Source organism: Perognathus longimembris, chromosome 2 (genome assembly GCF_023159225.1).
Source record: "Perognathus longimembris pacificus isolate PPM17 chromosome 2, ASM2315922v1, whole genome shotgun sequence".
In the NCBI taxonomy this organism is placed as follows: Eukaryota; Metazoa; Chordata; class Mammalia; order Rodentia; family Heteromyidae; genus Perognathus; species Perognathus longimembris.
This window is the reverse complement of record NC_063162.1, coordinates 49,537,799-49,553,118: the sequence shown is the minus strand read 5'-3', so window position 1 is coordinate 49,553,118 and position 15,320 is coordinate 49,537,799. Positions and strand designations below refer to the sequence as shown.

Here is a 15,320-nt window from a genome sequence, read left to right as displayed (position 1 = left end):
TTGGATGTTTTTAATGGTGACCCCAGATCTTAGCCTCCCAAGTAGCTAGAATTATTGGTGTGAACCACCAGCACCTGGATCATACATTCTGAAAGGGAATACATTTTCAAACACAGAATCCCAAACTGGGTGTTTTTTCATATTACTCTTTATAAAAACCAAGTTTCCTACCATGGTACCAGGTATAAACTACTAATGAGGCAAGTGGCTATCTGTGTGGGATCTCTTTGCAAATGAAGATAGAAGTCAAAAAGAAAAAAAAACAAATTCACTTTATTTTAAAGACAATGATTGGCATACAGAAGGTATGCACTAGCATAAAATAAACTTTCATGAAAAGCATTAAAATCCATTATAAATTAATTTATTAAATAGGTATTTGGTATGTGATGGTTTATTAGATATTACTCTTAATTATTGCCAACCCCTCCCCCAAAGTCAGAAACAAATCAGAAAACCTTGTAAGTCCAATTTACACTAAATAATTTATTTTCCCCAAGTGTGTATGTGTTCTGAGATGTGACACACATGATACAGTTCAATTGGTCATTCTCTATCAATCATAATATGACAGGACACAGAGGCTAAAAATGGCTCATCATAATTTATTTTATGTTAAAATGTACAGCTTTTTTTTTGTTTTTGTTGGTTTTTTTTTTTTGAAGTAACTGACTAAAAAGAGAACAGATAAATACAAGAGTGTCGCTGGCTCCTATTTTATACAAGGATTACGCCTCTCCTGCTTGGCCCTTACTGTCACCCTGTACAGGTACAAAGGCTACAAAAAGGAAGCAATATAAACAGACACAAATAACTTTTTTTTGCTTTTGTACATGCGATTTGTAAGCTTAGTTGAGCTATTCACAAGCTACTTCTCTATTTTTCCTTAAAAAATAACTCCAATATTTTATAAAGATAGAAAAATCTACAGATGGAATGAAAATGTAAAGTTAGAGGCATTTCCATAAAATAGCAACTTTACACCAAATTCACTATTTTTTTAAATCCTGCCAAGTATTTGGACATATATGAAATGTTTCAAAACCTGACAGATAAACACTGAGATATGCTTCATTCAATAAACAGAAGTCTGCATTTATAAAACAGAAAGCTGCCTTTTTCCCCAAAGAAATCTGTCACCAAAATGGAAAAGGGTCTCAACGTTACACCAAATATTTAGCAATAAACCCTTTTGACTAACCAAATGGGAACAGCTTTTATAGCTCTTTACAGTTTTATAATTAACAAAAATATAGTTTTTTTTTAAAACCCTCAAATTAGGGTACCCTAATCAAGGCAAAAAACTTAAGAAATGGCTTACTGTTAGCACAACACTTGTACAGTACTACAAAATGCACTGTCACTAACAAAGACATTAGCGGCATGCTGAAGTGTCTCCTTAAACAAAATATACAATAACTGAAATGCTAAAGGCATTTACATGGAGTGGACAGGGAGAGAAAAAAAAGCTCTAGGCTCATTATTAAAACAGATAATTTGGGGGCTTGATATCCACATTGTTTAATAGAGGCAGGCACAAGAAAGTGGCTGCCCCAACTTGTAGTCCAAGGAGAGGCCTTCTTTTGCAGAGAATTTTATATAAAAGTAACAGAAACCAAGGTACCAAAAAAGAAAAAGAGGAAAAAAAAAAGAAAAACAACTTGTATAAGGCTTTCTGCTGCATACAGCTTTTTTTTTTTAAATAAATGGTGCCAACAAATGTTTTTGCATTCACACCAATTGCTGGTTTTGAAATCGTACTCTTCAAAGGTATTTGTGCAGATCAATCCAATAGTGATGCCCAGTGGGTTTGGCGGACTGCCTAAGTTGTCTACCTTCTCATGTAGGACCCATTGAGAGATTGCTTGGACATGCCCGTGTTCATATAGCCGTGATGGCCGGGGGCTGTGTACATCATATTACTGTGGGGTGGGGTCTGCATTGGCTGCTGGGCATATGGCTGGGTTCCCATCATGCCCATCTGCATCTGCATAGGGTATTGGGGTGTTTGGTTCATGTAGCCGTGGTTGCTGTGGTAGCCACTGTTCATCATGGGCTGGGACATGCTGTACCCATTCATGGCATTGAGGGTATTCATGTTCACGTTCACAGAATTGACGTTGTAGGCTGGGGCTGGCATCAGGTTCATACTCATGTTCATGCCTCTTTGCATCGTTAGAGTCCGTGCAGGACCCTGCATGGCTACCGTCTGGGAACGCCCATATATCTGTGACTGATGGGTGGCAGCGGCTGGTGACAGAGATGCCGACTTGGTTCTCATGGAGACGTGGCCCTTGCTGGCAATCTGGGTTTGCAGTCTTTGGCTGTGGGAGATGCCAAGATTTGATGCAGCCATGTTCCGCTGCAAAAGAGGCGGCGGCAGATTCATTGGAGGAGGAGTCAGGTTAGGGGGTGGGGTCATGGTAGCTTGTGCTTGAGGTCCCCCTGGGACAGAGTGTGGAGACTGAGAAAGCTGAACAAGCCCTGTGTTACTTAATGGTGTGGACAAAGAGGCACTGTTTGCATAGGAAGTCACAGCAGCGGAATGGCTGTAAGGCAATGAATGATCAATAAGAGTATTAGTTAACTGCTGCAGTTTGGCAAGGCTGAAGGTGGCGGATGGCTGTGGGTAGTGCCCGGCCCCAAAATCACTTTGACCCATTCGCTCATATAAGCCAATGTTGGCATTGCCCGCCTCAGGGATGTCAGCCAGCTGCATGGGTGGGGTGAAGTTCGCAGCCATGCTACACTGAGCCAGCTGCTGGCTGCTGCTGGGAGGCCTCTCCACCACACAGCCTTGGGGAGACTTGACGCTGCAGGTTGGGGGAGAGCTGATGCTTGTTTGCTGCAGCATGCTGCAGCTCCCGCTCATATTGGACATCTGTTGGGTGACGGCACAGCTGCTCTGTGTCAGATTGCTAGAGGTGAGGTTGCTATAGGAGCAGCTGTTCTGTGAAGAGCCATTTCCACAAATGCTGCCACCCATAGTAGAATCATAGCTGCTTGGGTTTTCATAGTTCTCTGTTGTACTCTCAATACTGCCCAGGTCACTAAATCCACTGTCTACGACTTGCTGCGAGTGATCTGAGACGGACGGGACATCCATCATTGGACTGGTTTCCATGTTCTGCAAAGATGGCACTGAGATGGCACTCTGGTCTGGGCTGATTTGGGCATAGCTGCTCTCTAGGGCAGGGACACTGGGGCTGTTGACAGAACGGACTGACTGGCCAGGATGGGAATGGACAGATGAAACTGGGCTGCTATGGTCTGACTGTTGGCAATCGTCCAGCTGGTTGGCAATTTGTGGACTTTGGTCTGCATGAGTGTAGTTCTGTAGGCTTCTACAGGCCTCTTGAGTCTCAGCACAATCCTGAAAGGTGTCATCCTGTTCTGTGTTCTCCTGGGTCAGAGACTGAACTGCCTGGACGGTCTCTGAGTCGATTTCTGTGGTGGCTAAGTTTCCCTCCTTGAACTCAGATTCTGCATTGTCATTGTTCTTTTGGTCCTGCTTCTGAGCCGGTTCCTCCGGAGGCTCCTCGTCAGACTCGGCTGCAGTTTCTGTGTTTGGGGCAAGCTCCTTTGGCTCACTGTTACATGAAGCTGCAAGGTCAACGCCACAGTCCATCAAGACCTCTGGGCTCGAATGACTAGGCTGAACACTAAGGTCTAAAAAAGCCTCTTGGTTTTCCAGCACTTCTTTGAAGGCTTCTCTTGGGAGTTCTTCCTTGTCCACTCCTGCAGATTCCATGTGACTATCGTCTTCATCATCTGCATCGTGATCTTCATTGTGAGATGGCTCTTCGTCCTCCTCTTCCTCCTCTTCATGATCATCCAAGTGCACAGGGTCTTCTTTGTCTGTGGAAATCTCTGGTTCCTCTTTTTCTCCACTTTTAGCACCATCCTGGCCTTTTTCTACAGTTCCTTCTCCTTCCTCCTCTTCTTCCTCCTCCTCCTCCTCCTCCTCTTCTTCCTGTTCCTCCTCCTCCTCAGGTTTGAGAAGGTCCTCATCCTCTTTTTCACCTGGTGATTTATGGGGACTTTGCGGAGCACTTGTTTCCTCCCTTCGGCTTGCATCCCGAGGCAGCAGGGGTTCCACAGTCTCCTTCACCTCCTGCTTAGTCCCTACAGTAGAAGAACTGGTTTTGTCTACTGAAATCTCCTTCTGTTCCTCCACCGTTCCTGGGTCATCGGGCTCCATGGGAGTTTCTGGCGGGGTGTATAAGTTCAGTTTAAATCCAGTCTTCCTCTCTTTGTTTTGTCTCCACTTAGAGAGACCACGCTTTGTTCCTTTTGGCCATACTTGTTTGCACTTTAGAGGTTCAGGATTGTCTTTGCTGCCTTCTTTCAAGTTATTTGCATTATCATCCATATTGTCTTAGTGAAGAGATAGAAAGGGGAAGGAAAAAAAGTAAAATTTTAGAAAGTATAACCATGGACATCTTGAATTTTTTCCTCTAAATTAATTAGCCAACACTGTTTTCTATGTAGACTAATCTCAAATAATACTGAAATATAAACCATGCTATGTAACCTATGCCTGGGACAGTATTTGAATTTAACATTCTCTGATACAGAAGCATAGAATTACACAATATATTAAAAAAAAAACTGATGTGAACATCTAAATCATCATTGCATCAGGAAAATGACAAGAAAGCCAACTCCTACATCACCCTGAGGCAGCGAGTGACCTTCTGTCTGTGGGCATTTGTTGTTTTAAATAATCTCATATGACACTTTTTACTTTGATTTGGAGGTTTCCCTGGCATAAAAGTAAACTGCATACCTCTGAAACAAATGTATAACTAACTAGATACACAAACACCAGTGCATCTGTAATTATCCTAATTCTTAGGACTGTCACTTTTGCATGACACACTGTACAATATAAAATGAATGAATACTTAATATACAGATGTTCTTTTTTTTATCACTAAGTCTGTCCACATTGTATTGTAGATCTGTTTGTTGTTCAAATGTAAGGTCTGAACTATAAAGACAATTAGAAATAACTTCATTGCAATCTTCATTTCAGGTCCATTAACCTTATTTTTATGTACCACTATGTACAAGTAAATATAAATGTTTATGTAAACATTAGCAAACAAACATAGGAATAAATATATACACATAATACACCAAAGTGTTAACTTCAGAAGACGGAAGACCACGTTAATCTACTGGAAACTGTGGTCAACATAAAGGAAAATACAGCACATTTATTGGAAACACTATTTTGGAGAATAAAAATAAAACAATCATGGAAAAGATACCTTTTTTTGCCGAAATGTGATTTCTAGTCTAATCTGTCTAGCAAGATAAGCACTAGTTCATTTAAATAATAAAAGGATGACATATAATCCTGCAAGTGGTCAGACTAGCTGAAAAGAATGCTTATGTGATGTCTAATGCTCCTTCAGAGGTGCCAAGTACCTGGCCTGAGTTAACAGTCATCTCAGATGTTCAAACTGTCCCCTCTCTACTCACAACAGCAGGTAACAGCCATCTCAATGGCCCTAGAATCTATATTCTTATTCTAATAGTACTAGTCCTAGCCAGCTTTTGTAGGAATAGCACAACTCAGAAGATGAGTTTCTGACGATGTTGTTTTTGGTGGTACTGGAGTTGGTCTGAACTGGGGCCTTGCCCTTGCTAGGGAAGAACTCTCCTGCTCCGGCCATTTCCAACCCTTTGTGCTCTGGTTTTTTTGTCATACAAAATTTATACGTTTATTTTTTATTTGGTTATTTTTGAGATAGAATTTAGTGAACGTCCTGTCCTTGTGGGTCTGGACTGCAGTCCACCTGTATGGGTAAGATGATAGGCCTGAGCCACTTCTGGCTCTGATCATTATTTTTTTTTATTTTTTATTTTTTTGGCCAGTCCTGGGCCTTGGACTCAGGGCCTGAGCACTGTCCCTGGCTTCTTCCCGCTCAAGGCTAGCACTCTGCCACTTGAGCCACAGCGCCGCTTCTGGCCGTTTTCTGTATATGTGGTACTGGGGAATCGAACCTAGGGCCTCGTGTATCCGAGGCAGGCACTCTTGCCACTAGGCTATATCCCCAGCCCCTGATCATTATTTTTTAAGAAAGGTGAAAACTCTGTAAGGAATCACGTATAATATGGCCACAAAAAATTTCTAAAAGGTGAACAGTGAAAAGTGGAAAAGAAGGCAGTCATAATTTGTCTTCAGGCAGCTGAGAAGATAACTTAGAAGCAGAAATAAGTTCCACTACCACACACATGAAATCTCTGCAGTATGTTGGTGCTATTTTATGTGTGTTCATGTAGAGAAATGAAAAGACTAGGCTTGATTTTGTTATATATACCCAGGGTACAATATCATTCCCTCACCAAATACTTTATGTAGCAATAACCCTCTACTTACTTCTGTAAGAGTCAGCATTCTTAAAGCAATGATTGTCTTTTCTTTCCTCTTCCTCTGTTTGTCTTTTCTTCCCAGACTGATGTTGGAATGCTTTTCTCAATACTGGCCTCCTGCCATCTTCCTCTATGTCAATCTCACAGGTAGGCTCCAGCTGTGGCATTGGCCTCTCCTCATCTGAGTTGTCAAAGGGCTCATTCAGTACTTCTGTTGTTTCAGAAATGGTCTCAGTTGTTACACTGCTGTTGATCCTTCTGCGTTTACGACCCCTTTTCTTCTTTAGTACAAAAGGCCTCTGAAATTAATTCCAAACAATATGTAGTGCTCATGAGAAATTAAATGGCTGAGTTGCTATACTGCAAACATGTTCTGAACGTGTGCCTGAGAATCTTACATGTAAAGACTTCTGTAATGCCTTTGTACTTAACCTTCCATTTGATGTTTAACATCCCTCTTGGGCTCCAACTACACAGGCAAGTGTTTTCCAAATAAAACAGTTGTTTACTCAAGCAGATGCTTCGAGAGAGAACATCCTAGCAACCTGACTGTATATCTTAAATGGTAAGCTTTGCTTTTCTAGAATGTGTTTTCTAAATGGCACTTGCTGGCTTCAGTATCGGTATGATACACATTCTATGGTTATTATGGACCTCAGTGTTCCTATAAGGGTTGCAACATTTATCTAGCCATCAGGTCACTCATTTACTCCTTGATAATTGTTCCAGGGATACCCACTATATGCAAGCATTATAGAAAATACAATGTACACAAGACTGGTCTACCTGTTCTATTTCATAGGACACTAGGAACTAAGAAAGGGAAGAAAAAAAGGGTGTTTCTTTTTGCTCAAGGCTGGCACTCTACCACTTGAGCCACAGGGCCACTTCCAGCTTTTTGCATATGTAGTGCTGAGGAATTGAACCCAGGGTTTGCATGCTAGGCAAACACTCTACTACTAGGCTACATTCCCAGCCTCCAAAAGGTGTTTATTCAATAAAGTATGACTCTACTGCCTCAAAAGTCAAAAGTTATGTATTGGTGACTGCTACAATGTAAGCAAAATATGTGATGATTCTACAAAACAGTCTGAAATGAATGGCAAAAAGTTACAAGTAAGATATAGGAACATTTCTTCCTGTTTGTACTGAAGGTTGGCACAATTTTCCATAATTGCAATGCTAAAATACCCCAAGTAAGGAATTGTCTAATGATACAAAATTCCAATATAGGGGCTGGGGATATGGCCTAGTGGCAAAGAGTGCTTGTCACGTATACATGAAGCCCTGGGTTCAATTCCCCAGCACCACATATACACAAAATGGCCAGAAGTGGCGCTGTGGCTCAAGTGGCAGAGTGCTACTAGCCTTGAGCAAAAAGAAGCCAGGGACAGTGCTCAGGCCCTGAGTCCAAGGCCCAGGACTGGCAAAAAAAAAAAACAAAAAACCACACACACAAAAAAACAAAATTCCAATATAGGAATAGCAGAGAAGTAGGTTTACTGTTAAAATATAATCTGCCAGTAATGAGACTTAAGATTGTTGAAAATATTCTCCAAATAGAGGTTTAATATATTTGGATAAGCCACCCTCCAGGAGTGGGGATGTGGCGTAGTAGTAGAGTGCTTGCCTATCCTGCATAAGGCCCTGGATTCCGTCCCCCAACATGGGGGTGGAGTGTGGGGGCAGGGGTGGAAGTAGCCAACTTCCAGGCAAACTGTGTGCAAGCATTACTGAATCATATATTTTCAATGCTCTGAATTATTCTTGAAGAACACATGTAGGCTTGTTAACCATTTTCTGTAATGTAACTACATCTTTAATTCAACATTTATCATACTAAAACTCCCAGTTTACTTGCCCTTCCTAAGATTATAGTACTTTCCCAAACATGAGGGTAGCCAATATGAGGAATTAGTTACCTGGGGCTTGAACTTAGGGCCTGAGTGCCTTTTGCTCAAGGTTAGTGCTCTACCACCTGAGCCACAGGCTCCATTTCTGGCTTTCTGGTAGTTTACAGGAGATAAAAGTCTCATGGATTTTCCTTTCTGGGCTGGCTTTGAACCATGATCCTCAGATCTCAGCCTCCTAAGTAGTTAAGGATTATAAACGTGAACCACTGGCACTTGGCAGAACTGGTTTTCTTTAGATTGAGTTCATTTATATGGTAGTAGGCTATGTTGTGCCTAGACTCTGCCTTTTGAAATCTGTAGACTTAGGTTTTCTTATTGTATTCTAATAAATGAATCTATTTTTCTCACAAGGAATTAAAATGTTGAGAAGTTTAAAATCTACTTCATGGGATACCCCTTTCTGCCACCTTCGCACAGCTCCCCTCCTACTAACTGCCAATCTTGGCTGAAAGAACATTGGTTTGGGAATTAGAATGGCAAGTTTCTTGACAGATACCACACAAGGAGCATGGTATCTTTATTTGTCTTGGCTACACAAACAAAACCTGTCATTGATAGATACTGGAGACAAAGATATCAGATCTGGGAGAGCAATTCCCTAAAGATAAAATGGATTGTTCCCTTTCTGTACCACTGGAGGTGAGATGGTATGACATAGAAAAACTACCAGATGAGGAAGATACGAGGCAGGTCAGTAATATGTAGTTGGCCACAATTGCAAATTATCAGAGTCTAAAATATCCCCCTTAACAAGTATGTCATGAACAAGAAAAAGAAACAATAGCAGGAGAACTAGGCTTGGAATTTTGGGTGTTCATCTGGCTCGGGCTCCTAATTATAAGGAGTTATGTGACCTTGGTTCCTGGCTCCAGTCTCAAGGGTACCCTTCAAGGAAGGGTAGTTTGTGCTCTCTGGGGCATCCCTTTCAGTTCCTGTAACTGCATTTACTCTTCTTCCTCAGACCAGCAGGTGGCAGTGACTACCAAACTAGGAAGCTGGCTTGTCCTTGGTTTCCTGCTGTTAGTACCAGTAAACACTATCATGGTCATAAAATAAATGATTATGGTATCTGTTCAGTGGATTTTGTACATATAAATTCATCTAAAGGACAAAGAAAGAAACAGATGGAAGAGATGGAATACTGACCCTACAAAATAAGATTTGACTGAAAGTGATGGAGAATCTAATAGACACGAACCTTTCTCTTTATGGCAACTGACTGTGGTTTAGTCAATCGAGGAGGAGAGCTTGGAATGTTTTCTTCTTCCTCTTCTTCCTCCTCTTCTTCTTCTTCTTCTTCTTCCTCCTCCTCCTCCTCCTCTTCCTCCTCCTCTTCTTCCTCCTCTTCTTCCTCTTCCTCACTGCTCTCTTTAGATAACTCTATCAGCTGCCCTCGATCCCCTGCTATTGGCCGGTTTTCCGGGGAATGCAAGTATTTATTTTTTGATTGTACTTTTGCAGGTGATTGCCTACTGTTGGCTCTAGATGACACGAGTTCTTCCTTTTCCCAGCAGCTAGCTTGTTCCATTAGTCGCTCAGCCTTGGGGGGGGGGGGGGTTGGAGAAGAAGAAGGAGTGAAAATGGTGGCTGGTGAGAAGACAGTTGTGCCGTTAGGCCTCTAAGGATCAATGGCAAAGGGTCTCTAAGTGGGTTCTTCTCTGATTAGGACACACAGCACAGCAAATTCCAGCTGCATCAACTCAGGACCCCTTTGCATCAGTTAGGATAACAAATCAAAGAAGATTGGGTTTCATGGGATATTTAGCAGTATTAATGATGCAGCGAATTGATTTGAGTCCTTTATCACTACATTACATGCTCACTGGCACGGAGCACTTTAAGCAAGTTCATAAACACAAAGAATCGATTGACATTGCAGCCTTGGAGCTCAGCACCAAATCTGATCTGATTACATACTGTCAGTAGTGAAGAATGCTGCTTTGTGATCAATGATAAATGTTTCATTTTTCATACTCAATTCAATAAAATTATCATGTCTTACCATGCAACCTCAGTTAGGATAAATTAGTGCCATATCATTTCACAAGCTCTCTACATAACCAAGCCTTTGACAATGATGCTAATGGCTTTCTTAGCTTAAGAGAGCTGTAAGATTTAAGTCACACAACTTAGGATGATGAAGCTAAGCAATCATTACCTCCTTTTCAGCTTCCCGCTCTTCTTCAGAAACTGCAGCATTAGAAATTAAAATTGGGGTCCACCTCAAACTATCTGGATCAAGCTCATTGGCTCGGGAACAGGTTTTCAGCTTTTCCATGTGGTCCAATATCAACTTTTCTCTTCGAATGATGACAAACCTGTAATGTGGTATGACAGACAAAGTGCAATCAAAAGCTGAAATTTTTTTTCACCTTTATATACTGACACTGGGAGTGGTGTTACCTGGGTCAGGAAAAATTAGCATACTAATGAAAGGGGAAAGTAAACTGAAATACAACCAGAAAGAAATAAATTTCATGCTTTCGTCTTAGGAGTGTGTGTGTGTGTGTGTGTGTGTGTGTGTGTGTGTGTGTGTGTGTGTGTGTGTGTCCAGTCCTGGGGCTTGAACTCAGAGCCCGAACACTGTCCCTGGTTTCTTTTTGCTCATGCTCTTCCACTTCTAGCTTTTTCTGTATATGTGGTGCTGAGGAATGGAACTCTACCACTAGGCCATGTTCCCAGTCCCATTTTTTCCCGCCCCCATAAATGCTGGTCCTGGGGCTTGAACTCAGGGCATGGGTGTTGGCCTCATTGATTCTTGAGCTTTTGTACTCAAGGCTAGTGCTCTACCACTTGAGCCACAGCTCTACTTCTGTCTTTGGGGGTGGTTAATTGGAGATAAAGAGTCTCACTTTCCTACCCAGGCTGGCTCCGAATCACAATCCTAAGATCCCAGCCTCCTGAGTAGCTAGGACTACAGGTGTGAGCCACTGATATCATGCTGAAAGGTTTTGATAATATCACCAAGAAACCCTATCTTGTATACTCTATTTTTTTTTTTTTTTTTGGCCAGTCCTGGGCCTTGGACTCAGGGCCTGAGCACTGTCCCTGGCTTCTTCCCGCTCAAGGCCAGCACTCTGCCACCTGAGCCACAGCACCCCTTCTGGCCGTTTTCCATATATGTGGTGCTGGGGAATCGAACCGAGAGCTTCATGTGTAGGAGGCAAGCACTCTTGCCACTAGGCCATATTTCCAGCCCCAGAAACCCTATCTTTAACCGCAATACACATGCCTAACCTTCAGTAAACCCTTCTGATGAGACATTTTTAGAAGCAAGTGTGACTTAGGGCCCTGAGACTCACCTGCCATCCCTCTTGTCAATCATGTGGAGGTGTTGCAGAGTGGTGGCGATGTCATGTGGGCACATGCCTGTGGCTCTACTAATTGACTTGATGCTAATATGCCTCTCATGATGGTGATAGAGGTATTCTAAGATAACGCTCTTCCAATAGGCCAGGTAGGAGAGACGGCCCAGATCAGAGAGTGGCTTTTCAGGAGATCCTGCCTGGCCTTCTCTTCTAGAAAGCAAATAGCCTAGGGCAGAAAAAGCAAAAGTTCATTCATTGGGATTTTTTCCAGAGCAGGAACCAGAAGCCACTAGAAATAAGTAGCAGCAAGGTAAAACAGTTCTGAAGTGCATCTTTCTTGGTATGTAGCTTCTTCCCAGTTACAGTGATTTGATCTTAAGAAAGTTAATGCTTCTGAATCTTTTATAATGGTGGTCTGCGTCAATTCACACAGCTAGCCGCGACATTCCAGGCATACATGGTGGCATATCTAACAAAAAATGAATGCTAAGACTGAAGACATTACTTCTGGTAAGGCTCCACATCTAATCTCCCACCAGCTTTAAAGTCCTTCCAAAGCTCAATGTCAGGCACTTACTCAGAAATCCTGTTGGGGGACCACCCTAAACATTAACTGGCAAGTTGTTTTCCACAGGAAGGACCTAATGACCCTTTGACAGCTGGGTCTTAATAAAAGAGAAGGGCCTCAGTTGACTCAGAGTCTATATTGCCTGTTACATTTAACTAGCTGGGTGATCTAATAAAAGAATGTCTTTCAAGTCAACTGCTGCAACTCACATCTGCTTCACCAGCTCTATTTTCACCTCTTTCATGGAAATTAATTTATAATCCAACCCCAGAATGTTGCTCCTACAAATTAAATAAACAACAACAAAACCCTAAAACTTTCATGTATATACTCTGAATCCCTGAGCCTGTTAAGCTTTTGAACATATTCTACAATATTACTGCAAAGGTTCCTTGGCAAAGAACACTGAAATGAGAAAAACTTTAAATCCACTTGAAGGTAATGAATGAAAGCTGGCGGCTGTCTCAGTAATTAAGAGCCACTTAGGAGTAGAGAAGAAATGGTATAAACTAATGATGTCTACCTTGCTCTAATTATCTTTTTCAACAGGCTCACCTTCGTGAACTTCCTGAATTTAAACAAACATCAACCACATACAGTAGGTGGCAGCAATTACAAAATCGTGCTGCTCTATAAACCACCCAAATCTTCAGCATTTTTCTTCTTTATCTACATTTCCAAAATGGCTGCAAGAATTTTAAGGTTTTGTGTTTGTTTGTTTTTGTCACGGGGTTTGGGGGCAGGAAACTCCACCAGTGAGCCATTGTTCCTATCTCCCAAAAAGCACTGTAGATAATGCAGAAATTTAGAACAAGAGATTCAACCTGAACCCTATAGGATTATAATCACAGCGTTCTGAATCTTGATAGCTTTAATCTGAATGCCATTACAAAGAATAGGCAGAAATTTAACAGAGGTTTTGCTGGCGCCTTCTGAATTATTTGTTTCTTGAACTCATGTTTAAGTGCAAAGTATTTGATTGAATGCAAACAAGCATCACAACATTTTACAGTCAAACCACTCATCACTCGGCTACAGACAGACTTTGAATAGCAGTGTCAGGAATGCTAACATCAATGGCCGCAGTGCGGAAGCCAGCCCATATTGTGTTCTGTCAACATCAGGAAAAGCTCTGTTGCCAGACTGCGGAGGGAGCCCAGACCTCAGAACACAGGTAATTGGCACATTCGTCACTCGCCTCCTAAGTGCTTGGCACATGCTGAGAAATTTACTCAGTCAGCTGGAGGTCTCGGCTCTGTACTCCTGAGGGGAGAGAACCATAGAACCATGAAAAAGAGCTATCCCCCTTTGCCCATGAGATCCCACAATTTAAAGTCCCCTGCAGTGACTGTGGAAGTCCCCAGGCCATCACTGGTTTTTATCTGAACCTTACAGTTGGGGAGAGGAAGTCCCCCTTTTGGCCTGGCAGAAAGATTTCTATACAAGCAGAGGGCTCAGAAGGTGTATGTGTGTCCCTCCCCCATCGCAAGAAGCACAGGAACAGAGAAGCACAGGCTCTTCTTTGTTCTGTCTTCCCCTCCCACAGGCCCAACTCTGGACTAAGGAAACATCTGGAATTTCCCAAACCCCATGTTACCTAGCTGTTCATGGTTTTGCATTCTAAGGTAGTACAGATACACCTTATTGGGATCTGACCCTAAAGGGTGGTGGGACTATTCAAGCCTAGTAGGCAACTCTTAGGGTCTTGGGAACATTTACACACAAACCTTTCAGCACCTGCGACAGCTACCATGGTAAGTGGCTGTCTGCTGAGATACTCTATCGGACACCGGTTGCAGCCTGTGGTTGATACCAACCATCCCAGAAGTCTAAGGGGCCAGGGCCAGGACGAAGAGCATCTTCCCAGCCAACACTCTCCTACTGTGAAAGCAATGGCTGGAGGCAGCCAACACACATTAGGAGGGGAGAAACAAGTGAAGTGGACCCCCAAACTTCTTGCAGAACATTGCAGATAGATTTTCAGGGATGATAAGCTCCAACACCCACAACACACAATGCCAATGTCCCAAGGTACCCTGCATTGCCCTTGGTGTCTCTTTGTCCTCTTGGATTCCCAAGGCCCTCAAAGGAATTTACAGCCAGTAGAAAGAAATGACACGCTAAGACCTGTTTGTAAGTCTACAAAGTCACCTGTTGGAGGAAGAGGAAGTGTGAGGTTTAAATTTCTCAGATCAAGATGACAACAGATAAATTTCATATTACTTACTGGTTAAATGAAATCATTTAGAATGGTAATCTGAATAGTTAAGAAGGAAAGTGTGTGTAATGTCTATCCGATTCTATGATGTCACCTGTACCAAGCAGCTAACCTGCCCAGAACTGCAGCTGACACGGCTTCACTACTGTGAAGATTTGAAATAAGGAGCTTCCCAGGGCTGGTGGCTCATGCCTGTAATTATAGCTACTCAAGAAGCTGAGCCAGCCTGGACAAGAAAGTCCATGAGACTCCAATTAAACACCCCAAAAAAGTCAGAAGTAGAGCTGTGGCTCAAGTGGTAGAGTGCTAGCCTTGAGCTGAAAAGCTCAGGGATAGCACCAAGGCCCTGAGTTCAAGGCCAGGACTGGCAAAAAAAGGAAAAGAAGAAAAAAATCAGCTTCTTATCACCTTTTGTTTATTTCTACTTTATCTAGGTTCTTCAAAGCATAATTACAATATGGTATACTGACAGAATCTGTTTTTTTTTTTTGGTAAGACCATTTTTACTTATTGAATAAGTATAGAGATGTGGTTTAGGTTACCGCTCTTACATTTAACTTACCAAAAAGAATCCAAATAATTGATCTAAGATGCAGGGAAATAAAAAGCACTTATCTTGGAAGCCGGTGTATTATCCTGAAGCATCTGAAACAAGTACAATATACCCCGGGTGAATAGATTCCCATGGTGCTAACACCTCTCCTTAATACAGTCAGAAAACCTCAACTCCCCGTGGGGAAACCTGGCTGTTTCAAATGGAAACAAAGTGATGTGTGGAGGACAAATCCCAGTAGCTGCCACAGAATTAATTGCTGGTGAAATTATTCCCTTGAAGTTGCCTGTGAGCCAGAGGTGCTGGTGAACAGCACTTACTCGTGAGTGGGAGCCCCGTAATTGAAAATGGAGTGGTCCATAAACCCCTCACCCAT

At 42.3% G+C, this 15,320-nt stretch overlaps 1 protein-coding gene across 4 annotated transcripts in view; it reads right to left on the bottom strand.

The window, feature by feature from the left end:
* Positions 1–257: 257 nt before the first annotated feature.
* Positions 258–15,320, bottom strand: part of Kat6b (lysine acetyltransferase 6B) — a 175,222-nt gene continuing 160,159 nt past the window's right edge. For all 4 annotated transcript variants that reach the window (XM_048339092.1, XM_048339091.1, XM_048339093.1 and 1 more), the window contains exons 14-18: positions 11,600–11,831; positions 10,456–10,615; positions 9,496–9,837; positions 6,392–6,683; positions 258–4,377 (exon numbers count right to left, since the gene is read on the bottom strand). In XM_048339092.1, coding sequence (XP_048195049.1) covers positions 1,832–4,377; positions 6,392–6,683; positions 9,496–9,837; positions 10,456–10,615; positions 11,600–11,831 — 3,572 coding nt within the window. In that variant the 3' untranslated portion in view covers positions 258–1,831. The remainder of the gene's footprint in view (positions 4,378–6,391; positions 6,684–9,495; positions 9,838–10,455; positions 10,616–11,599; positions 11,832–15,320) is intronic.